The sequence below is a fragment of the Serinus canaria genome, chromosome 4A, assembly GCF_022539315.1.
Source record: "Serinus canaria isolate serCan28SL12 chromosome 4A, serCan2020, whole genome shotgun sequence".
Lineage (NCBI taxonomy): Eukaryota > Metazoa > Chordata > Aves > Passeriformes > Fringillidae > Serinus > Serinus canaria.
The window spans coordinates 4212936-4238486 of NC_066318.1; the positions used below are offsets into that span (position 1 = coordinate 4212936).

At 42.5% G+C, this 25551-nt stretch overlaps 1 protein-coding gene across 1 annotated transcript in view; it reads left to right on the forward strand.

Moving 5' to 3' along the window:
- Positions 1 to 25551, forward strand: part of DIAPH2 (diaphanous related formin 2) — a 168167-nt gene that overhangs the window by 38061 nt on the left and 104555 nt on the right. Inside the window, exons 17-22 of the mRNA XM_050974361.1 lie at positions 141 to 330; positions 404 to 774; positions 3193 to 3307; positions 19828 to 19929; positions 21370 to 21464; positions 23246 to 23347. Coding sequence (XP_050830318.1) covers positions 141 to 330; positions 404 to 774; positions 3193 to 3307; positions 19828 to 19929; positions 21370 to 21464; positions 23246 to 23347 — 975 coding nt within the window. The remainder of the gene's footprint in view (positions 1 to 140; positions 331 to 403; positions 775 to 3192; positions 3308 to 19827; positions 19930 to 21369; positions 21465 to 23245; positions 23348 to 25551) is intronic.

The following is a 25551-nucleotide window of genomic DNA, read 5'->3' on the forward strand; positions in this document are numbered from 1 at the left end:
TATTGTTTCTCATTTAAATAGAACAGTTGCATTTCTCACTTTCTTGAGATGCAGTTGGCTAAAAACCATCCTGGTTGGTTCAGCTTCATATCAGACTGCCTGCTGTCACTGATGAAAGGAATTCCTCTGTTATGTTGCAGGGTCCAGGCCTGACAGAAGTCCCAGCAATACCTCCAGCCCTCCCAAGTGAGAATGTCCCACCATCTCCAGCGCCTTCACTCCCTGGTGGAGCCATCCCTCCTCCTCCTCCCCTCCCTGGTGCAGGAACAATTCCTCCTCCTCCTCCCTTGCCTGGTGGAGCAGCAATTCCTCCACCACCTCCCTTGCCTGGTGGAGTAAGCAATTCCTCCCCCCCCTCCCCTGCCTGGTGGAGCAGCAATTCCTCCCCCCCCTCCCCTGCCAGGTGGAGCAGCAATTCCTCCCCCTCCTCCATTACCTGGTGCATCCCTTCCTCCACCGCCCCCTCCTCTGCCCGGTGCAGCCATCCCACCACCCCCTCCTCTGCCTGGTGTGCCCCCACCACCTCCTCTGCCTGGGGGAGCAGGGCCTCCTCCTCCTCCTCCTCTGCCTGGAGGAGCAGGGCCTCCTCCTCCTCCTCCTCTGCCCGGGGGAGCAGTCCCTCCCCCACCGCCTTTCGGGGGGCCCCCGATGCCACCCCCTCTTGGAGGTGCTCTCTTTGCTCCCTTCCCGGTGGTGCCAGCTCTGCCACACGGGATGAAGGAGAAGAAGAAGTACAAGCTGGAAGTCTCCATGAAGAGAATCAACTGGTCCAAGGTATGCCAGCAGGGGTGGGGGTGATGTTCCTTCCCCTCCTGCTCTGCACTGATAGGCTTGGTACCGTGTGGTGATGGATTTTTACAGCAGGTTCATCTTGGCAGAGCTCATTGTTGTGCCAAGTGTCCCAGGAAGCCAGCTTACCTCCAGTGCATTGTCTCAGCTGCAGTCAACATCCAAAGCAGCTTTGCATCAAGTTGCATATAAACATACATCCATCTCCAAACTGTTTTAAAGCAGCTTTCACACCAACCTAGCAAAGCAAACCAACCTAAGCTTTTTCAATTGGTGACGTTTGATGTTGCTGTGAGTTCGGGGATTGCTGATATCAGGCCCTAATGTCCCTTGTTGATTATTTATCCCAGATATTTATTGTTCTCAATCAGTGATGTGCTGGAGCAGGGCTGTGGCCACTGGGAGGAGCCATGGGACTGCTCAAGGGAAAGGTTCGGGCATCATGAGCTTCCAGTGTCTTAGCTTGATTGTATTTAATCACATTTCATTTTTAAAACCTTCTTAGAATCTAAACATCTCTTGAGCAGTGACGTGCAAGTACAATCTGATCTGCAGGTGAACCCTTAAGGCAGTTCCCAGTTATTCCCTGCCTCTCAGTATATCCAGTCCCTCTAGCAGGAGAAGTTATAGAAACCTCCAGGTGTGTGCTGTGGTGTGTTGATTTAAAACCCCTTTTTGATCACTGTAGCCACTGCTCCTTCCATGTAAATAAAGTAAATAATGGGGTATTAGATAATTTGATCTGTTATCAAGACTAAATCATGGCATCCTGAAGTTGTGGTTTGCAGTATTTTAGTGGTATAACATATACCAGATATGTTGATGTTTGGTGTAGGAAAAAGTCCCAAAATCACCCAACCATCAAGGCAAATGAAAGGACTTTTAGATATTCCATGCTGTGTGGATCCTCTAAATTTGAGTAGTCAAAAGTCTTTGAGGTAACAAAACGGCAGAATAATCCCACCAGTCTTGGAGGAGGAATCCAGAAGGTTGACAGAGAGCCTGTGTGGAAATGGGTGGCATGCCAATTTATAGTCTCTTTTGGCAGAAGAATTAATGCTTCATTGATTTCAAATGATTTGAAAATATTTGGAGATGTGCTAAAACAATCTGAAAGTGTATCTGGTGGCCATAGTTTAAAAACAGGCTTTCAATATATTTAACTAGACTGATATTAAACAGCCTTCCATGTTTTCAGAGTATTAATTTAAATAAACTTTAGAATCAGTTGGAAAATCTTTATTTTTCTGTAATTCTTATAAAATAATTGCATAAAAGGATAAGTGATAACTTCCCTTCTTCCTTGTGGGAGGAGGAATTAAATGTCTTGGGGAGAAAGGACTGGGTCAGGATGCACTGAAGGAGTTTTGTGACTGTGGGACAGACTGCTGTCCTGTAAGCACAGAGAAAAGCAAGCTTTTATTTTATAACACATATTGGTAATTGCAGCCAATTTCCTTGTGATCAGTTCCATTGGGAGTTTGTGGGAATAATTTCTGAAGTGTCTGAGCGCTGGCTGTGACAATGGGAAGGAGCTGCAGATGGACGCTTTGCTGAAGTGCTCTGGGAACAGTGCCAGAGATCTCCTGCCTACTGAGAAAGTGCAAAGTCTGTTTGATCATCACTTTTAAGGAGCCATCATTTGAGGAATAAAATTCTTACTGTTTAATTTAGTCCCTTTTGCTGTAACTGTCTTCCCCATTAGTGTTGGATTAAGGCAGTTTTTTAAAATGTCTTCCCTGGAGCTGCTGCTAAAGCAGGGCTGAAAGGTGGAGGACCAGGAAAATGTGCAGGGAAATTTGAGTGAGGCTGACAAATGCAGTATTGCTCAATTCCCTGCATATCATCTTGAAGCTAAATACCCCTTGGAAATTATTTTCATTTAAACAAATTTATAAGCAATAATTAATAAAATGCTCAAAGCTGTGAGAGGAAAGTATTTTGAAAAAACAGCGTTCTGAGTCATACATGAAGAGTTGTCTTTCAGCTTGTATTGCAGAGTGTTTTCTTCCTTGAGTGAGCTCAGCCTCTGCAAGGTCCCCATGGCCAGTTCATGTCCTGGTTAGTTGTTCCATGCAGGTCTCAGGTAGCAGGGAAAGGGAGTGCTGAAGAGTTGGGATCTCTCTGGAAGGTCATCAGGAGAGAGCCAGAGCACTGTGGAAGCCAGCTGCTGGTATTGGTTCTGTTTGGAAAACTTGCTGAGTGGCAGAAGCACAGTGAAGCCCCTTTGTGGCCAGAGGGCAGCTCAGCTCACCCTGCTGGTGCAGGAACAGCAGGGAGAGAACATTCCAGAACGGGGCTGAACTTCATCAGCCCAGTTCTCACAGAGGTTCTGTAGCATTTGTTTTACTGGGCTGCTGAAAGCACTCCTCATTGACTCTGGAGATGCTGTTTTTCTTGCAGATCGAGCCTCAAGAAATAGGAGAAAACAGCTTTTGGGTAAAAGCTGAAGAAGATAAATTCGAAGACCCGGAGCTGTTTGCAAAATTGGCACTTACCTTTGGAACCCAAATGAAAGGTACATTCCTACTTTGCTCTTTATTGTGCTTTTATTAAGTTTAAAACTGTGTAATGGCAGCTTCTTTTATGCTTTGTGCAATACCATGGAGTTCATTTGATGGTTTTATAGCAGGAAGATGATTTAAAACATATATTAAGCATAACAGTCTATTACAAAAACTGCTCCCCCTTCACTTTGCAGCACGAGGGGAGGAACCTTTTTTGCAATAATACCTTTTAAAAGTGCACTGTATGTAGCAGACAGATGTGAGTTTTCTTTTAATGGAGTTATAATTAAATTTAAGTTCTGATCCTAAAATCATGTTTATTTGCATTATTATTCCTAGCTGAGAATTTCTGGAATAAGAACAGCAGTTCTTACTAACACAGTGTTAAAAAAGATTAATTCAGGAAGGGCTCTCAGAGGACTGTAATGAACTATTTCTTGAGTAGATTCCTTGAGTTATTTCTGAATGTGATTTTTTTCTGTGTGCTTTTGAAACTTCTTCAAAGAGTTGGTCATGGCTGTGTTTTCCATAAGATAGATTCATATTCCTTTCAGTAGTCAGTGAATTTAAACCATTAGAATTCTCCTTTTGCAGCACACCTTGGAAGCACTTTCTGGTCTAAATGTTCAGCTATTCCATGCAGTAATTCAAAAGCATCATTTGCAGTAATTTAACTTTTTTTTCCATGCCCAAGTTGGATTGACTCTTGGTTCCTAGCACTGCAGGGAGGGTAAAATGCTGTGGAGTTGGTCACTTCCTTTGGTGTGCCAGGAAGACTTTAGGGGAAGGAATGCCCAGCAGCAGATGACAGAATGGCCCCTTCTAAATGGAAAGGACAAGCTTCGGCCTTGAGCTGAATTCTTTCTCCAGAAATCTGAAGAAAGGTTTCAGAATTCCTGAAAAGCTTCTTCATTAAAAAAGCTGAAAAAACCCTCTTGAAATGTTGACATAGCTGACAGTTTCCAGTGAGAAGAAATTCTTGTTGACATAGTTGCACAGTTGTAAAACAGGGAACAACAGCAACTCCTCCAATAGCTTGGTGTACTGATAGCCTTGCAGATACTGTTCCTTGTTTTGTTCTCAGTTAATGGCTGTAGAAAACAAGATGCTAGAGCAAAGGATGCACATTAAAAATGCTGCTGCACAGTACTCAGGATATGAAAAACTTACTTGGCTGATTCCTGCAGAAAGGAGGAGTTGTCTGAGTTCAAGGGGTTTTTTTAAACTTGAGAATCTACTGGAAGCTAAAAAGACTCTTGGAGCCTTTGGTTGCAGCACAGATCCCAAGAATTGCATACCAGAAGCAACTTTGATCCTGCAGCTGCCACCTGCAAAGGGAAACAGAATGATGTTCACTGTTCTTCCTCCCCTTTGACCTTAAGCAGCTCCACGATGTCCCAAATGCTGAATTCAGGCATCATCTGGGATCAGATCTCCCTCTTGCTTTATCCCATTCTGTGAGATGGTCTCTGAGGACATTACAGGAGAGTGATGAAAAGCCAAACAGAAATGCATGTGATATTCTCTCAGGAGCACAGTCAGCATTAAAACAAACAAAGGGATGAGTGGAAGCAAACTGACAATTGCCAAAAGCAGTTTGGATGACTTAGTGTTTACAGTCTTGTATTCTGTGGAATTTTGGAATGCCACTGGGAACCGTAACTGAAGTCAAAGAAATAGCAGTGTGCACTTTTATTAAAAATTTGTGGTTCCCTGTAAGTTGCAGCACTGAAATTTGATTAAACCTCTGAATGCTCTTCATGTTCTTTGGTACAATGAGAAAAGCTCTTGGTGAATTTTCTCATGTAACCTAGTTTTGGTTTAGGATACTCCAGAAGTGACTCAGTGTTGGCTGTCCCTGAGCTGCCAGCTGCCTTGCTGTTTGAGTGCTGTCAGTTTTAGAGGAGTGCAGCCAGAGCTGAAGGGGTGTGCTACTTCTGGGGAGAAATAGAGTTGGGAAGCTGAACAATAATTATTGCTTATTGTTAATCCAGTGTAGTTTTACATCTCAGGAAACCTGGGCTACTGCTTTTTGATGGAGTTGGGGGTGTGCATGATTTAATTCTGTAGAAAGCCCTAAAACCCCCAACAACTGAAATTAACAGTTGAAAATAGTAGTGTTCTTGTCAAGAACCTACTTAAATCTTTGAATCACTTAAGCAGGTCATTTTATGTCAAGCACTCTTTTACCAAACTTTGCTTTTGTCCCTTAGCTGATAAGAAATTTTCTCTCTGGCCACCAGCAGAAGGGAGAGCACCAGCAGCTCTGTCATGTCTTCAGCGCTTGCTGGAATATGATGTTAAAAAGCTGCTGTTTAATTTATGGGATGTTAAATCCATGTGGAATTGAAGGCTGAAGTGTCTCCTAGCAGTGCAGGTAAAGGCTGCAGGGCTGTGACCCTGCAGCCAGGCTGTGACACATGCTATCCTCAGGACTGGGACAATACTCAGGGCTGGGCCTGCTGCTATCCAAATCATTTCTCACTGTTTGATTGATGGTCTAATTGCAAAACTCTGTAAAGCAAGTTAATGCCTTCTCCCTAAAGGATCATGTTAATTTCTGCCTCTTGTAATTTAGGTTGTGTATTTTGCCAGTCGAGAATGATAGTAGTGCTCTGAAGAAATTAATTATGTGTACAGTAGGTCTGTAAAGGTAGTAATTAGTACATAATAGTCTGTAACTACTGGGATTGTTCCAATGCAGAATTCATTATCCACCCAGCTTGCCTCAAGGGAGAACTTCTCCATCAGGGTTCTGTTGCTTTACAATTAGACTTTTAAAACACAATTCAACAATCATTTTCATATGTTTTCAAAACTGAAGTAAGATCTTAATAGCTGAGTGGTATTATTCACATTTTGGGAGTTGGAGTGGGAAGGGACAAGAGAAAAGACAAACTACCATGTAAGCTGTAATTGAGCAAAACATGAACAAAACATTCAGGTTTTGGTTTTATATGTATAATGTATATAATGTCTAGAAGATGTATATAAATCATGTGTATGATGAGTATATACTGTGTATCAAGAATATATGGTAGGTCAGTGCACTCAGCTTGAGGGAAAACTCTTTGCATTCATTGGCATTTGGGACTTGTGAATACAAGGAAGCAACAATTAGTGCTTTTAGAAAGTGGCTTTGAATTTGCCATGCTGAGAAGCCCAGATCTGATTCATCAGAGAACTTCAACATTTGCAGGCTTTCAGTGGATCCAGCTGTGGCCAGATTTCCTCTGAGCCAGCTGCATTTGTAGGTGTGAGGCAGCAGGACTGGCTTGATGCAGAAATCTCTGCTGTTAACGTGGCTGTGTTGCACTGGCTCAGCTTCCTGCGCTGCTTTGCCAACAGAAAAAGGAAGAAAAACCTCTGGACTCACCAGGAATTTGCTTCAGGATTGCAAACTGCAGGTGGCTCCCTTGGTCTGCTGATGGTTCAGGCTGAGTTTGTTTGGTTCCCTTCCCTGGCCAGGCTCTCCTTGCAGAAGGCTGGGATCCAAGCAGAGCAGGATCAGCTTTGCAGTGTGGGGTCACCCAGGGCTGTGTGCTGAGGAATTTCATTTCCTTGGCTTGCTCACCTAGGTCATCAGTCTTCATATCTCTTCACACAGAAGTGCAGCAGATTGGTTTGTTTTCATCTCTGGATGTATTTGAAATTGTTGTTTTTCAGCAACAGAATAAATTCAAGTACCATAAAGAAGGAGTGAGTTATTAGTTTACTATTTTTCACTTTCCTTTTCTTCTCCACTGGATTTATCCAGTAGATAAACTCTCAAACTTAAGGGTGAAAAAAGCTTTGCATGGTTTAAACAAACTGCTGCCTGAAATTATTACCATCTAGCATAGATTTATATATGTATATCTCTGTATTTTGATATATTTTATGTACATTTTTAAAATTCTTAGATGGTCTTAGAGTTATTTTAGAGTCTGGGTCTTATTTCCAGAGCATCAGGACCCATGTCATTCCTCACAGGACAAAAGGACTGATATGAGTACAGTGTTCAGAAGGGTCTAAAAGAAAGCAAAAGTTCCATTTAGGAGGTAAAGATTGCAAATATTAGTTCTTAATGTTTTATTTCAAATAGCATTTTAATGCACTCACCTTTCAATAACTTAATCTCCATGTCAAAGGTAGTTTGTAATATGGAGTCACTGAAAACATAATTTATTTTGAAAAAACAGACTATGTAAAATACACGTCCTGTTGGTGTGACCTACTGACTGTAGTTCTTTTCATCATGTAACAGTGAATGAAGAATATCCCAGACTAAAAAATAAAATCTATTTAGACATTTCAGAAGTTAGGCTCAGTGTCAGTTGTGCTGTTTTATTTTTGCCTTCTTTTCCTATAAATTTAATTTATATAACATTTTCAGAATGCTCATGCTGTAGTGTTGGACAGAGGCAGAATTTCCCTGCAGGTCTCAGTGTGGCACTCCTTGATTGTGTCTCTTAGGACTCTGCTCTTAAAACTTTGTGGTAGATTCCTAAGGGGGGAAAATCAAGAGGGATGGGTCAGATGGGTGCAATTTTCCTCTCTCCAGTTTGTTGTTCCTGGAGCCTGCTCTCTTTACATCTGCAGCAGAGTTAGAGTTTTTTCAGAGCATTGTTGTTCCATAAGAGGGTTCTGAGAGAGAAGTTTGGGCATTATCTTAATCAGCATTACAGCAAGAACTGCAATAATTGCACCTTCAGAAAATCAAATCCGAACAGCCTGTGTGTGAATTAAATTGTATTCAGATGAGGAGACAGGTGGGAAATAGTCTGAGGTCTGGGCTGTTTGAAGGCTGCTATCATTATTCATGGATTGCTTGGAGGTACAGCATAATGTATTCCCCACAATTGCTGGAGAAATGGAGTTCATTTCAGAATCAGCATTCTGTCTGTTCTGAATCCAGGTCAGATGCTCTAACGTGGAGGCCATTCCTTCAGTTTTCCTTTAATTGGCAGTGCTTAACCCTTTTGGAGCATCACTGGGACAGGTGAGAGCTCTCTACTGGAGATGTGAGGAGCAGGATCTGAAATGAGGCATCCTGCTGGCTCCTGAGTGACTGCAGTAGTTGTGCAGGTACCAACTGATGATCCTCCTGCCTGCTCAGTGCCACGTGGCACACTGAGATTGGAGGGGCTCTGCTGTGTGTGTGTGTGCCTCCTGCAAGGCCAGCTTTGGGTTAAACAATCTCTGGCACTGAAAAACTCCTGAAAAATATTAGTAACAAAGCCCCTGCTGCTCAGAGTTTCTGCAAGTTTCAATTAGTAATGTCAGAAAGCTTCACCAGAAGAATTTAAAGAGAATTTAAATAGAATTGGAGTGGGGACAGACATGTATTGTCTAAAAAACCTCTTCTATGTATTTATAACAGTGTTGTGACTGAGTTGTCTTAGTAATGTGCTATATTTTAGGTGGTTGCTTACAGAGTTCTTGTATTAAGTTGTACTTCAACTCTGAGAATATGAAAATCTTGAAGAGGAAAGATGGAACAGCAGCTGTGACTATAAAAAAAAAGCCAAGGGAAGGTGAGCTCTCAAGGGCACTGGGTTTTCCTACAAAGGAAACTGGTCCAGTGGGTTTTTTCCAACCTTGAGGTGTTGGAGGTTCCCATTAGGAAAGTGTTTGGATCACTGCTGGTGACACAGACAAATGTTCATTACCCACACATCCAGCAGCCTGGAATTCCAGCCCACTGTGTGATCACTCTGCTAGCAGTTGGTACCTTCTGTGCCTCCTCCATGCTCATTTTTCTCAGGAGCTGGAGCTTTTGTGTGTGTGAGCTTGCTGAGATCCAGCAGGGGAAGAAAGGCAACTCTGCATTCCCAACTGTCTGATTGAGGCTTGGTGATGCAGTGCTCAAATGAAGCCCAGCACTTCTAATGAGGAGCTGAGGACAGAGACACATGTACTGGCACTGCAGAGACAGGGATTGTGTACAAAGACTAATTAGCATGAAATATGAATACATTCATGAAGCAGTCTTGATCTATAATGCTCTTACAGAGAGTATTTTTTTTCCTATGAATTCGATGAAAAAGAAATTCAGAAGTTGAATTGAAAAAAGAATCTGTGTTGAACTGCAAAAAGAAATGAGGTTTGTTTGTTTTTAAACAAATAGAAAATCTATATTCCTGGAATAAAACCCCTTCTGTATGAATAAATAAAGAGATGAGACTGAGAAGAATGCTTTCTCTAATGTCAGAACAGAAAGACTAACCTGCAGAAGATGCTCCTCTTCAAGTATGCAACTACATTTTCATGGGAATTTAGGTTAGACGTCCTAAAAATCTATTTAATGTGAATCTAGTTGGTCTCAACATGAAGTGCTCAAGGCCAGGTTGGATGGAGCTCTGAGCAACTCTAATGGAAGGTGTTCCTGCCCATGGCAGGGCTTGGAACAAGATGATCTTTAAGGTCCCTTCCACCACAAACCATTCAGTGATGATATGATTAAATCATCCCATGGGTCTGACAGCAGTCCTTTGTTCACTGAGCCTTTGGGATTATCCACTGTGGCAATGTTCCTCAAGAGGGGCTTCTCTTTCACATGCAGGAATTGATATCTGTGAATGCCCATGAACTTCACCGAGGATGAGCTGGAGGTCAGGTCTGGGTCTGTGCTCAGTGCAGAATGATTTCATAGCCATTCCTTTTGCCTTCTGCTGGCTTTGGAGCTGTGGATCCATTTTCTGGCAGCTCCCTCAGTGTTGGTCAAGGGAGCTCCAGCTGAGTGTTCCAGTGCAGGTTCTGCAGCTGAACACGGGCTGGGAGTTTGTGACCCAAGTGAAGTAGGGGAAGGATTAAAAGTCTAGAGCCAAGGATGGAGAGAGACCAGCTCCTCACCAGGCCAGTTGGTGCTGACTATTAAATAGCTTGTGCACCAATATTTCACTCTGCTGAAAACTTCCAGCAGAGTTCTAGGAATAACAATGTGTTTGCTTAAATAAATAAAATCCCTCTGTAAACAAAGCCGTGGTTATAAGCAAAATTGATGGTCTTACTTGCAAAGCAGTTCTTTCAAGGCTGCATTAAAGAGCTGCCTCCTGCATCTTTCAGCAGAGCCACATCCTGCACTTCCTCCTAAATCTACTTCGTATCAAAAGAAATAGAATGTGTTGTTTTTTTTTTTTTCCTGCAGAAGCATAAACTGACAAAATGTGTCTGATTCATGGCTTGGTTCCACTTGCTCACTGTGCTGACCTGCAGTGATTCTGTGTTTGTAGAAAAATGATGCCCTCTCCATGGATTTTATGTTTTATGTGCAAAATTGTTTTTTCCTTTCTTATTGCTGACCAAAAAACCCAAAAAAATGTCATCTGCTCTTGACATGGACCATTTCTCTGAGTGATAGTTGCTTCACCTGTAATGCCGTTCCAGGCTGCTTTGGACAGAACAGCTGCTATTGCAAGAATTTCTGCCATTTATATAGAGCAAGGATAGTTCTGTTACCTACATGGGTAAAGGTTCTTTGGAGAAGGAGACATTCAAAAGCTATCTAAAGGATTAAAAGTTAACAATCATGCTATTAAGTTTCTGAATTCATTGAGAAATTGAAAATATTAGGTACATAGGCATTAGTACAGATAATAACAAAAGTATCAGCTTTTTGAATTACTTATTAATCATCTCAAATGCATGTAAAGCTATAATTACAACTCTCTATATTGTGTCTCTTGTGCAACGTGAGGAACTGAAATGTCTCTGAAACTTCTTCCTTTCAGGTGCTTTATTCTGTTCTGTGAGGTGGGAATGTAATTATTGTGGAATACTGCTACTGAATCATTTCCTACTGTGAAAAGGCTTCAAGGCTTTCCAAAAGCAAGAAGGCCACATGGTACCAGTCAGTGTGGAATTAGCATCAAGTTGTATTTTCTGAATGGGAGTGCCTGTGCAGTGAATGTCAAGGTTTTCTTTGGCATTTTTTTTTTTTTGTTGTTTCATTGAGGACTTGGATCATTAGCACAGACACTGCCTTGCTAACGGGTCACTCTAGCCCAAGGTGGCTTGTGTTGGTGGCAGAAAAGGTAAGCAGAGCACAGGTGCTAAATTCAGGCTGTCCAGTGGATCCTGCCTGTGCTGGGGTGAGCAGTGGAGCCTGACGTTGCTGCTGAAGGTGAGACACTGGGAGCTGTGGGTTCTGCTCTATTTTTAGGCTGCTACAATGCAAGCAGTTGAATTTAGCAGCCTGTGGGTCCCCTGGAACTAATGCTGTGATGTGGCAGAAATTTATCTGGTGTGTCTTGAGGGCAGATCATCATTGCCTGGGTGTGTTCACAACACTGTGCCTCAGTTTTCAACATTGGTTTGTGGAGGACTAATTTCCCTACATTTTATCCTTATTTCTATTGATCAGCTATCAAAGCTCTGCTTACCAGTCACCCTCATGGGGTGCTGACTTTTACTACTGAAATTAATGGAATCTATTAAGGCAGATCATTTGCCAATTATTTTTAATATCATCCTTTTATCCTGTGAAGTTCTGCTTTGGCCCTGAGGCCTATGAAAGCTTCTTTTGAGTTCTGCAGGTTCAATATAACAATAAATACCAGCTAACCTTATTTATTTATTTTTTACTCTAAATGGGCAAATAAACAGAAACATAAAATCCAATTTCTTGTGTACTAAGTCAGTGGACATGTAGCATTTTATATGTGATTGTAGGGCAGAGTGTGTAACCAGGGTGGGCTACATTACACTAAAAAGTCAAGCAATTTGGCATTCAATATGTTTATGTATTTTGCATGCATGTTTATTTAAAACCTTGTTGATAGAGCAAGGCTTTAAAAAGGAAGAGAATACTAAAATGTCTGTTTGGACATGTGTGTTTTAGTTAGTGTTTCAATATTTAGTCAGGATTGTTTGATAGAAGAAATCAATTTTTCACTTCATTTTTGCTGACATTTTAGTGTTGTCCATTAAACACCAATAGCTAATAAACTTGACTGTATGAAAGGATTTTTGGATATTGGGAATTTAGCTCCATAATTTGGAAAGTTCCTTTGGAAAATGTGATCCCCATAAGTGTGTTTGTTTGTGAAGGTGAGCTTTTATGGGCATCATCAAGGGGAACAGTAGGTGAACTAATAATTTAAGAGATATCTGGTTATTAGACTTCTCATAGTAATAAAAGAAAATGAGTTTGCTAGAATCTTGGTAAAATATGACAGCAGTTTAATGACTTTTTTCCCTGAGTCTTGATACTTTTTTTTTTTTACTTTTGAAAATTGTATGGATAAGAAACTCATCAGAATCTGGGAAATAATTACAGCTGTCCTGTCTCAGTTTGGTGGTGATGGTGGCCTGATGTCAGAGGAAAAAATACAACTGGGCCATGTGGCTGTTGAAATTAGAACTGCTATTATGGGCAGCATGTTATTGACGTAGGCAAACATCTCTCCCCACGGGAAAGCTGCTGTGAGAGCTCTGCTGGCTCTGACCCTGGGCTGTGCAGAGCTCAGGATCTGCCCCCAGGATCTGCCAGCCCTGGGAGCTACTCCAGCCCCTCCAGAGACAGCCTGGGCATGGTGGCAAAGGGACAAATGGGGGGCACAGTCCTGAGGTTTCTTCATTTCAGTATTCGTGGAGAAAAGCAAAGGCAAGAGGTCATGGAAAAGGCCTCTGGGTTTTATTCCAGCTTCACATCTCCAACACAGTAAATGGGACCCACGGAGGAAATTTGCAGTTTAATCCTTGATTGCCTGCTGTTGTTTGATTTCTAATGTTCATCTGTGTCTCTGTGACCATTTGTGTGTCATGAATTGTTAATATTTGCTTTGACTGTCTCACAGCAAAAGCAGCATCTTCCCCAGGCCAGGCCAGTTGTGGAATCAGCTGGGGGTGTGTTTGGGGTTGGGATGAGCTGGGGCTGTGTTTGGGATTTTTCTGTATGTGCATGGGGAGAGGAGTTGTTTGGGTTGTTGGCTCGTTGTCTTTTTTTGGATTTTTTGTGGCCCAGGCATCTCCTTGATGCTGTTGATAGCAAGCTGAAAGCCATCCCAGTGCAGAGTGGGTAATTAAATTCACTTTAGCTGTACAACTTTGCTGCACAAGTTCTTGCTAGAGATTGACAATTGGACTATTTACAGTCATTTTAGGGCAATTTTAACAGAGCAAGGAATATTTCTTGTGAAATTAATAGTAGTCATTAAATGTGGTGGTCGAATAAAGTAGCAATCAATTATACAAACAATTAATAAGAGTACAGATCCCCTGTTACTTTTTTTCTGCAAAACTAATTTGTAAAACTAAGTTATGATCTTTTTTATTCTTCCACTGAGCATAATTTGTTGGGTTGATGCCACTTCCTTCAGCTTGATTACATTAATTAGGCAAAAAACATACAAGATTGCAAGAGGTTCCATGTTTTTTTCCTCCCTGTTAGTTTTATTTTTTATCTTGAGAGCTCAGTGTAGGATTCACTTTTAGATCAATTGCTTGCTTTGTAATAATTCTTTTTTTATTGCTGTACCAGGTATTGAGCTCTTCTGATTGCAGAAAGGACAGAGTGACAGCAGGAGTGCTTAATTAATTTTGCTTCAGGAATTGGTAACTGAGTGATTTTAGGTGAACTGAAAAATGCCAGGTGGCATTGGGAATAAACATGAGATCCCACAGCTGCTGCCTGAATTGACAGGAGGCGTGGCTGACATCTGCTGATGCTCTTGCATTTCTCTCTGGGTATTTGGGGGAACTGTTTGCTGGCTGTCAAAGTTGGAGCCCAAATGCCAGAGTGAAGCTGGAAGTGCATTTGGATGCCAAAGCACCTTAATCCCAGTCCCTGCAGTTCATGGATTGTGTGGCCCATGTTCTGCAGGACCCAGGAGAGTCTGTGCCTTCAGCTGAGGGAGCTGTGGCCTCTGCCAGAGCCTCTCCTCTGCATGCTCTGCATGCTCTGGGTCACTGCATGCAGGGCTGGGTAGGGAATTGTTCCTCGGTCACTGCTCTGTTGAGCTTCCCCTGTGGCTTCCTCCTTGCTGCCTGCACCAGAGCTCTGCTTCTGCAGGTGTCAAGGGACAGGAGCCGAGGAAATGGCTTTGGGTTGCAACAGGGGAGGTTTGGATTGCATCTCAGGAAAAATGTCTTCACAGGAAGGGTTGTCAAGCATCAACTCAAGCTTCCCCGGGGAAATGGCATCCTGGAGGTGCTCAAAGCCACCAGGGAATGGCATCCTGGAGGTGCTCAAAGCCACCAGGGAATGGCATCCTGGAGGTGCTCAAAGCCACCAGGGAATGGCATCCTGGAGGTGCTCAAAGCCACCAGGGAATGGCATCCTGGAGGTGCTCAAAGCCACCAGGGAATGGCATCCTGGAGGTGCTCATAGCCACCAGGGAATGGCATCCTGGAGGTGCTCAAAGCCACCAGGGAATGGCATCCTGGAGGTGCTCAAAGCCACCTGGATGTGGCATCCTGGAGGTGCTCAAAGCCACCAGGGAATGGCATCCTGGAGGTGCTCAAAGCCACCAGGGAATGGCATCCTGGAGGTGCTCAAAGCCACCTGGCTGTGGCACTTGAGCACACGGTGCTGAAGGTGATGGTGCTGCTTGGACTTGAGGATCTTAGAGGGCTTTTCCAACCTGAGCCATTCCATGAGCCCATGGACAGTCTGCCCTTGTTGGTGATCAGCAGGTTATTGTGCAGGTTGGCCTGAGCACACAGACTTGTCAGAGTTCACTGTGCTGCCTGCAGCCAGAGCTGGGCATGGCCCCTCTGCTCTCCCAGATGTTCCTCTGCTCTCCCAGATGTTCCTCTGCTCTCCCAGGGGGCTGGAGGAAGGTCAGGCTGTGCCCCAGCTGAGCTCCCTGTCCCAGTCCCTGGGGCATTCCAGCTGGGAATGCTGTGGGCACACCAAGGGACACCCTGGGGTGGGTGAGGGAAAAGAAGAACAGCAAATTTGAGACTGCTCTGTGTATGACTTTGCTCCTTCTCCCCCTTTATTTGACTTTTATTCCAATTTCTGAGTGCCTCTAGGACTAGCACAGGAATGGAAGATGATCAGTAGCATTCCAAGATGATCAAGTTAGCAGACTGAGAAGTTTTATTGTGTTGCAACAGAATTTGCTGCACTTTTGTGCTACAAATTACTTTCTAATCTTTTGGTGGCATTCCTAGCTCTTTATTTCATCTTTGTATCCAGTCATATCACATCAGGAGTTTTAAAATTTTTTTTGGGGGGTGGAGGGGGGTAAATTCAATGTAATTCTTACTTTCAGCTGCTCAAGTCTTCTCTTGTGTGTGTAGTTCACATCCCTTGCATGGACACCTAATTTTTTTCTCCTACACTCGTGTAGTAGCCATAGCTCTTCTCTTAGGTGGAGGCAATAACAAAGCAGTTAATTTCTTTTGTATGTTTACTTCTGCTGCCAAATACTGGTAAATGCAATTGGGAAGCCTCTTGCCAGATGGAAATAAGATGAAATTACTTGTTCATTTCCCATGACAATATGAGGATGTTTTTGTTCACTGTGAGAACAGACTTGACAGAAATTGGAGACTTAGGCTCCTGAGAAGGCAGGCTAAAGTTCACCTGAATATCTGCTTTCTCCATGCTGTAATTCAGTGTACTCCTTTTTAGCTCCTTTTAATTTTCATCCTCATCGTATTCATGACTGACAGTTTTTGCTGTTAATTCTTTATTAAAGTTATTCATTGATAATTTAAAGAAAGAAGGGAATTTCATATGAACTAGACACTTCAGCTTATAATAAAATGCTTTAACATCTTCAATATCATTAAATAAAATCATATATATTTCAAAAAATTAGTCATGGCCCCTTCCAATGCTGTTCAGTAGCTAAATTAATGAACAGGTGTAAAATGATAATTTTCAAGAATAATGTATGCTTCCTTTCTTTTACTACAGAAGTACAAAAGTACTGACGGTAGGATTTTTTCCTAATTAAGTCTCTAAAGTATTTCAACCTGTTTTTGTATGTTCTTTGCCATGATTATCATTAGCCCTGCCTAATGTGTTTTAAGCTTCCATAAGGCTCTGTTTGGGGTTTGTGTGCCCTGGCTGGGTTTGCAGGGTTTCAAGCAGGGCACTTGCAGTGGGATTAGAGGAGTTCCCAGCTGGAGCTGCCCATGCACTGGGAAATGTCAGATCAACAGCAAACAATGCCTTGCAGCTTCTTGCATCAGCTTTTTCCCTCCAGCACTGATAAACAAATGTATTATTGCTAACTTAATAGGGCTCTAAATTAGGGAAAAGTAACTTCTGTGGTGCTGGTGTTTGCATCTCTGTTTGCTGGCCTCCAGGAAGAAACTCTGTGTGCTGAAGGGCCTGGCTTCTGCTCTGGCTTTGTTGTGGTGGCTCTCCTTCCCTGTCCCTCTTCTGTCTGAGGTCAGGTACAAAGAAAAGCCCTCCCAAAACCTTGTGCAGCTCTGATGGTGTGAGTGATTGTGCATGAGGGGCTCAGCAGTTGCACTCCCTGCTCCAGACCTCTTCTTCCAGTGCTCTACTGCTTCATCAGCAGAGCTCAGAGAGTGAGGACAATTCCCCTCTGCTGCACCTTTGCTTTTAAACCCTGCCCATTTCTGCCATTTCACCTGGCTGTGGCAGCAGCAGCTCTCGTGCTGTCTGTAGGCCTTGCTTTGGAAACAAGCTGATTTTGAGTGAGGATGTGAGGCAGTGCCACTATCAAAGTGCTGTAATGAACAATCGCAGCGCTGGCTCCGAGGTCTCTATGAAGTAACACAGCTGCTTCAGCTTCCAGACTGATTTTTCATCTTGCTTTTCTGAGCTGCCCTGTGCTGTCTGCTCTAAAATCTTCCTTTCATCTCTCCCTTTGGTTCTGTGGCATCAAACCAAGGAGTGTTTTATCTTTGAACAGGCACTTGTGAAAGGAGAGCCTGACGAGGACGGGAGGTTGGTCAGCTCTGGTGCATTGAGTTCTGCAAAGTATCAAGTTTCTTTTTAATTGAGTTAATTATTTTTCCACGTTCCATAATCCGTGGTTGTGTTACAGTTTAATCACTGCTGAGATGGAATGTGTGAGCACAGCCTCTGGCAGAGGAGGGGATGAGCTTTGGAGAGCTCTCTGATGCTCCATGTCATCTCAAGCATGGCTGAAATGGTGGTGGAAGATTCTAGGAGCTGTCCCATCTAGAAATTTCAGTTGTGTCTCTTTCTGCCCATGAATTTGGGCTTGGTAAGATTGGTGTTGTTGCTGTGTTGTGGCTTTAGTGCAGTCACATAAACATCTGGCTCTGGTGTTTCTTTGGGTTTTGTGAGTTGGCACGAAGTGAACCCCGAAGTCTCATGTGTGGGAAGATAGAACTTTTTTGGAAAGAACATTTCCTCTGGCCTTTTTCAAGTAGAAAAAAATTATTCTAGCCCAGACATCTGCTGTTTGTGAAATGGATGTCTATAGGTAGTGGTGTTGCAGCCCTTCAGGCCTGAACTGTGGTTTGTTATCAATGTGTGATCTGCTGTGGCTTAAGTGCAGTTCCTGATTTTACAGCCAGCAGAGGAGTGCACCTGCACAGGTGAGGAGGGGTGATAAGGGGAGCTCCTTCTGTGCCCTGGACAGGCAGAGTTCCTGCTGTGAATTCTGCCTCAGCTCACCCTCTGTGTGTCTGTTTGTAAAATAATATTTGTTTAAACCCCAAACCACTTTTCCTGTTTTGCTGCTGTAGCAGCTGAATAATCTCATCCCTGTTCTGCACTGGGCTGGTGTGGCACCTTTGCCCTTGAACTCTTGCTCCCAGGGCTGTGTGTCACCTGCTCTTCCTGACTGGTGTCAATTACCACTGCAGGAAGAAAGTTCCCTTTCAGTGAGGTGATTTTGGTAACAAAAACATTCATTACTCTTGTTTTCTTTTAAACAGTGACTTCTGCAGTTCTGATACTTTCCAGAACTCAAGGAGCTGGGTGTGTGTTTTATGCAGGTTTGTCTTTGGTGCTGCCAGCTCCTGAGACAAGTCTGGGACCTGTTTGTGGTGTTCAGAGCTTTAAGGACTCAGTCCTTGGAGCTGTGCAGGGTTTAACTCTTGGGCAGGTCAGGTTGGCAGCAGGTCACTCACCTTGTTGAGTCACACAAGGCCAGGCTCTCTCTGCTGGGACAGAACACAACTTGGAATGATGTTTGTTGCCTGCCCATGGGACAGCTCATTTTTAACCCTTGGGTGGATTTTTGTTTGTGCTGTTGAGCACCTGCTCTTATTGCCTTGTTTAATTGAGCACAATTAGTGCTGAGGGGCTGATTACTGACTGAAGTGACACTTTGGGGTTTTAGAGGGAGCTCGTGGCAGCTGGGTCAGAGCTGGCCTTGCCTGGGCTGGGGGCTCAGGACTGCTACAAGCTCCAGCCAGCAGCTCGTGGCAGGCGTGCAGGGCAGGGGAGAGCAAGGGTTCCTTTGTTGTTCAATCATTTTTTGTTCACTTTTCTCTGATTTAGACTCTTTAGAGGTAGCTGGGGCTGAGGGCACTGCCTGGGACTGGCTCAGGTAGTGCTGGCATGAACATGGCCAAGATTAACTGATTATTCAGGGCTATAAACCCTGCAGAATTCCTTTGTGCCAGGTGTTTTCCTGGTGGTAATGAGTGTGAGGAGACAAATACCTGGTTTCTATATTTTTTTTTATTAAAGAGATTGAGGTTTTATGTTATTCTTCACAGTAAAAATTAACATTTTTTTTTCCTTAGGAAAGAACCTGTAATTAAACCCATGATGGCTCATTACAGTGCAACAAAAAATAGTGCTCAGAGAACAAAACTGTATCCAGTCTGCTTGAAACTTCATCTTAATTTGACTTTCCAGTTTTTCAGTTACTTTTGAATGACTTAAAATATTCATTAAGTTCAATTAATGTTAAGCACATTAAGATTCTATTCCTTCAGTGCCAAATATGTGATATTTAAAAGGAAATAAATCCTTGTTAATGGGTTTACTTAATGCCTAAGAAAATTCTGTAGAAATTGACTGGTTTAAATTATGCAAAAAATCAGCTTATATTTTAGGTGCTCCAATGCCACCCTTCTTTCCATACAATTTCAAGTGCTGAATATCAAGACTAGTGAATCTTGATCATTTAAAAGGAATCACTCTAAAATATACACTGTTTTCTTAGTGTTGCTCTTTACCACTGACAACATACATAATGAATGAAAACATACCTTTGTTCAGGGTGATAAATATCAAATGAATTATGCTGTTGGTTCTGGATGAAGGGCTTACAAATATTATTAATGTTTCAATAGAGGGCACTCATGTGCTTCGAGGTAACACCAGATCCCTGCATTTTGGAAAATGCTTGCAATGAACTGGAGCTGAACTGAAATTTCATGGGGTTAAAATACATAAATATTATTTGATAGTGCTTGGGAAAATTGTTCATTGTCATATTTTTATTTCTTGTTCCTTTCAATTTGGGACATTTGCTTTGTTTGTTTGGATATTTTACAGCAGGTGGGGGCAGTGCAGTCACTTTGCCTTGAACTGATTGTGGAAGATGAATTATTATGGCTTGCTAATGGACTTGCTGTTAGCTGAGATGGAACTGCTGTAATAATGAATAGAATTTAATAAATACCTTCTTTCCAGCCAAAAAGCCTGTGGAAGAATCAGAAGAAAAGAAAGCAGCTCAGTCAAAGAAGAAGATCAAAGAATTGAGAGTTTTGGATGGAAAATCTGCACAAAATTTATGTAAGTGATGTGAAGGGTATTAGGTCAATGTCTAAGTAGCATCTGCACCTCAGTCTTTGTAAATTGACTTTTTTTGTTTACATTTGCAATTGCTTTCTCTAAAAACTGCTAATTTGAACATGAGTCTTTAATCCAGTGGTGTTTAAATACACATTCTGAATTCACTGTGTAACTTGGGAAAAATGAAAAAAAGTCACATGAAAAAATGACTTAATGAGTTCCTGGGGTTTTGTCAGTTAATTCTCTCAATTAACTGACAGAATTAACTGCTCAGGACTGGAAGGGCAATTAAGTGATCACTAATTTGGGCAGAGCATGGTGGCTGGGGGGGTTTGTGGGGTTGGGGGGTTGCTGGGCTGGGGTTTAGGGGCCATTCCAGATGGTTTCTCCTGGTCAGAGCAATGCAGAAATGGAGGTTCAAGGGGAGGGAGATGACCAAATGACCAAACAGGCTGCAGAGGTGCAGGTGCTACTGCTACAGATGGGAACAAACCCAGCCCACTTGTGCCATCTTTGCTTCTTTCCTCCCTAACTATGCAGGCCAATCAATCATTAGGAGTAGCAGAGTCTTTTATTTGAATCAGAAACACCATAAATGTCACTGGTCCAGCTGTGCCCATGGCAGAGAAGTGTATAAATCCACGTGTGGGCATTGTTTAGTGCCACATCCCTGAGCAGAAAATGAACTATGATGGGATAGTTCACAACTGATAGAAAACTCCAAGTTTTGAGAGCATGGAGTCAGGATAATCAGCCCCACTAGTTAGGCTGGATATAAAGCATTTGTTCACAATGTTATGCTGATCCATCTGTTAAGAATTCTTTGTAGTTTACTGAATGGGGCTCTCTTGAGATTTTATAACATTCTGAGATCAAATTGCATTGAGAGCTCCATCTTTGAGGGGTTTGCATTCTGTGTGTCTCTTGTAGAAGTTCAGCATCTTTAAAAGGGGTAGAGTTAGGCATTTTTCTTCCTTTGCCCAGCTCTTCATTGCCACTTTGATGTGGAATCTTTTCTAGAATATCACATCAATGTCATTGACCCAATTGTGCAGCTATTCAAACATGGTTATGGAACCAATAATAATAATAATAATAATAGCTAAATATATCTGTTACTGGCTGGGTAGATCTGCTTAAGTGGGAAGGTAGATGTCATTCATAAAGATTAAACTTTAATGGAAAGTAACATTGCTAGGAGCAGCTGAGGCTGACTTAAAAGTTGAAATTGTTGTCATAGTTCTATTTCTTAGAAAGGAAATTTATTATTAGTCAAACTGCAGCAGTGGGCCTACCTGGTGTTTGTTTATGTGGGAGACTTCTTAACTGTGAAACAACGTGGATGGAGATGTGACTTTTTGAGTTGCTAGGAATGGTTTGCCTTTGTGTATCAATCTTTTCTGACCTTTTTGATTCTGATGATGTGTTACTGGATTTCAGCAATATTTTTGGGTTCCTTCCGTTTGCCTTACGAAGAAATAAAAAATATCATTTTAGAGGTGGATGAGGAGAAGCTGAGTGAATCCTTGATTCAGGTAGGTGAAAATGCCTCTGCTTTTGGTTATGGCTCATTCCCCAAGGAAAATGGCAGGAAGGAGTAAGAATCCAAGTGAGACAGGGCATCAGCTGCAGGTATCAGTTGTGTTCCCTGTTCCATTGATTTCACTTCTGACTATGGCCACAGGTAGCACTAAAAGGGCCTTTCAAAGGCCCTGTTAACAAAAGAATTCCTTGGGATTCCCCCTTCTCAGGGGAAACCTTTGAGAATTCTGGTGTGTCAGCTTGGAAGAGAAGCTGAAGATGGTTCAGGCTGGTGCATAATGAAGCTCCAGGAGGTTTCTTGTGGAAACAGCTCTGCCAGTCTCTAGTGAGAGATGAAACTCCCTGAATGTTTCAGGACACTGCTGCAGCTCCAAACCCATCTGTAAATCTGCTCTCAGGCTGGTTTAGTCTCATTTTGAGCCCCAAATCTCTCAGCTGGAGAGTAGAAAGGATGGAATTCACCTTGTGCACATCCCTCTCTGACTGTCTGATTGCCTCTCCAGGAGGAGAGCACGTGTGCCCATGGCCCCTCGTGGTCTCCGAGGAGGGACAGAGCAGCAGGGAGCCATCAAACCCTAAAAGTCACCAAGATTTAGCACCCCAGCAATGCTGCTGCTGTTTTATTTAACATCATCCACAGATTCCTGCTCCCACACTGGGCCTGGATTTATCCTTTCATCCTTCCCTGTCTCCTGTTTGCACCTTCACCCCCTTCCCCCAAGGTTTTCTGAATTAATTTCTTCTTCCTCTCCTGGGCCTGCAGAATGGTTGTTCTGGGAGCTGTGGTCTAAACTGAGTTGCCTCAGTATTTGAAAATAGGTGCAAAGCCCTGATTTTATTGAGGACTTGGTTTATTGATCAGAGATGTCAGATCAGATGAGGATTAGGGTTAGGAAACCTTCAGGTTTAGGAAAATCAAAAATCAAGGGGGAGGAGCAACCTTGGATAGCTGAAGTGCAGAGCAGTTTCATATTGATCTTCTCTACTACACATTCATTATTGTTTGGATTTCAACTTGTATATAATGTAAATATTTTATATTAAATGCAATTTACACTTTAAAAAAATGCAATATTTTAATGCATTTTAAAAAATGATGCATTAAATGCAAATCTACACTTTTACTGAGTATTTCTTAAAATAAACTATTATTCAATCATAATATAAGTATTTTAAATACTTACCATATCTGTATTTTGACACCCTAAGATCATACAATAACTGACAATTTTCTTTGGGGGCATGAATAAGACTGCCAGCAAACTGAACTTTTTGAGTTCCTGTCTATTTGCCATCCAAAAGAGCTGTACAATTTTGGGTTGTCGACCTTTTTTTACAAGGTATTTTTAAGTGTCCTTTGTGCACAGAAGTTTTGAATATCCTATGATTTTAATTTTCTTTTTTTTGCTACTTCTGTCATGTTTTACACAGACCAGTTATTTCTTGATTGATATTTAATGAGCAAGATGCAACCATTAGGGCAAGAGGAGATTGTAGAGAGACAAAGCTCATTGATGCTGTCAGGCCCTGAAAAATGATACTCTAACCTTTTAATACATTCTTCAGATCACAGGCTGCAGCAGAGCAGCTGATGTCTGTATTAAATAATTGCTGCTTTGATTTGATGTTTATATCAAGTTGGAGCTGCGTAAATAAAATAAACGTCCCCCAATTTCCTGGTGCATTTCCATGTTGTGGTATTTTAAGCGTGTTATTTTTAATATCTCAGGTAGTTTCATGTAACAAATTTGATAGAATGCCTTGTTTGTTTTAGAACCTGGTGAAGAATCTTCCTGAGCAGAAGGAACTCAATGCCTTAGCTGAATTGAAGGATGAATACAACGATCTTGCCGAGCCTGAGCAGTTTGGGGTTGTGGTAAGTATCAGTGCAAGGATGGACTGCAGAGTTCCAGTTTGGCACATAAAAAGAAACAAATGTAAGGATAAAATTCTGCTTTTAGTGTTTTTGAAAGACCTGCAGTAGGAAAGGTTAGTATTTCCTGATGAGTAGGAATCAGAAAATCTCTTTAGTATGCATTAGGCCGGCCTGGGCAGGGCTGTGACCAAGCAGATCATCCTTAGGGGCATTTCCTAGGTGCACCCCTCTGGTTCCTGGGGTTTTCCTGGGAGGAATTGCAGTGCAGCATTAAAAACAACAGGCACTCAGGTGCCAGACCAAACCCTTCGTCTGCCTGTCTTCCCTTGAATGTTTATAGAACAGCTCTGAAGAACCCTCTGCCTTCAAGCAGATCCATTTCCAGGAGCCCACAGAAAATCCAGTTCCCCCTTGGCATTGGCAGCTGATCAATTTGTTCTGTACCAAGACCTGTAAGCAGCTGCAGGAGCTGACATGTGCACATCCACGTTTTCTGTGGATGGAGGCATGCACATTTCAGACATCTGTATTTACACACATAAACCTGCAGGATGGCTCAAGGAGAGGGGTGAACTTGGACTAGAACTGAAATTGCAGCCTGTGTTCTGCTCCTTGCAGTCCTTGCAGTCCCTGGATCTGCTCAAGAGCAGGGCTCCCAGAGTGGCTGGGGCCTCTGGAAGGAATTCCAGCCTTTGCAGGAATTTTTCATCCACGCCTGGGGGTGGGGGTGGGACCCTGGGTTCTGTGCCAGCCCTTGGGAATCACTCTCTGCTCCTGGTCTTCCAAAGACCTCAGGAGTCTTTAGGCAAATGAGCTCCTGTTTTCACTTCCCCTCTCAGCCTAGGAGATTAAAATGATGATGAGAGCCTCTGGAACGTGCTCAGGATTTATCCCCAGCTCCACAGGAGCTACGCTTGCTCTTGCTGGATTTTTAAGGCATTATGTACATTAAAATGCATTAAAACAGAAATAGAGGCCTCTTAAAAGACTTTTTTTTACTAAAAAGCTCTGATTTGAGCATAATTTGGCTGCAGAAGTGGCTTTTGAGTGCCTTTTTTTAAAAATTATTTTTCAGTTGGGGAAGTAACAGAATATGATTTGTCCTAATGAGATTTTTGGAGAGGATTTAGAAAATGAAAGATATCAGTAGGCTAAAGTTTTATTTTAAAAAAACTTTAGCCTATTGATTTCCTTTTCTTTTAATAAATGGCATAGATTTCCAAAAATCTTTAATTTCCAAACAAAGATGAGGAATTTTGGTAGAAGTGGGATACATTAATTAGCCTTACCACAAGAAGTAAAACATGGCCATTTATTCATCAGTAACAATCTAAAAATCCCTATAAATACATATTTGCTGCTTTCTTTGAAGCAATAATAGCATGCATATATATTTAAAATATAGACATATGTATTATCTCTGTAGACACACCAAAACTTACCTATGAATATGTGTGTTGTGATATATGCATATATTATATATTACTTTATATGTACACCTATTTATGGGTATATTCCCCCTACCTAGATTTGTCAAAGTGAGAAATTCCTTGGGTTTTGTGCAGGTTTTTTGCAGTCCATATCTGGAGTGTGTTGGAGGGAAATGCTCAATGGAAGCAGGCAGGCTGGAGGTGTTAGGACAAAGGAAGCCTCTGATGTTTGGGAATTCTGTTCATTTTCCTGCCTAAAATCAGCTAAGAAATCACAATTGTGCATGATAATGACCTTGCTTAAAGGGCTGGGAAGGCATTCCTCTGGTTTACTGCTGTAAATTCCTCAGTGCTTCCCCCTGATCTTTCAACTTGGATCATCCCCTGCTCCCTCCTGCTGACAGAAATAAATCCCCTTCCCACACACCTCCTGCCTTGTCCCAGGTGATATTCCTCCTGCGGATGCTGACCCCATGTCTGGGGCTCCTCCAGGCTGGGATTCCTGCTGGGCTGGAGCTGGCCTGGCCTTTTCCTCTGGGTACTGGAAGAGCCAGAGAAGTCCCTGTATTTCCCAGCAGTGCCAGTGTGCCACGGCCACTGTTCCCCAGATTCCTGGGGAAACACTGACGAGAGCAAGTTGAGAGAGTTTCCAAGTATTTAATGCAACATTAATTAGCAAAAACTGCTTAATCAAACATCTCCAAATGGTGCTGTTTGCCTTGTGAAGGAACCAAGTTTCCTGAAGCTTGTTTGCTTATTCAGCTCTGCCATCTG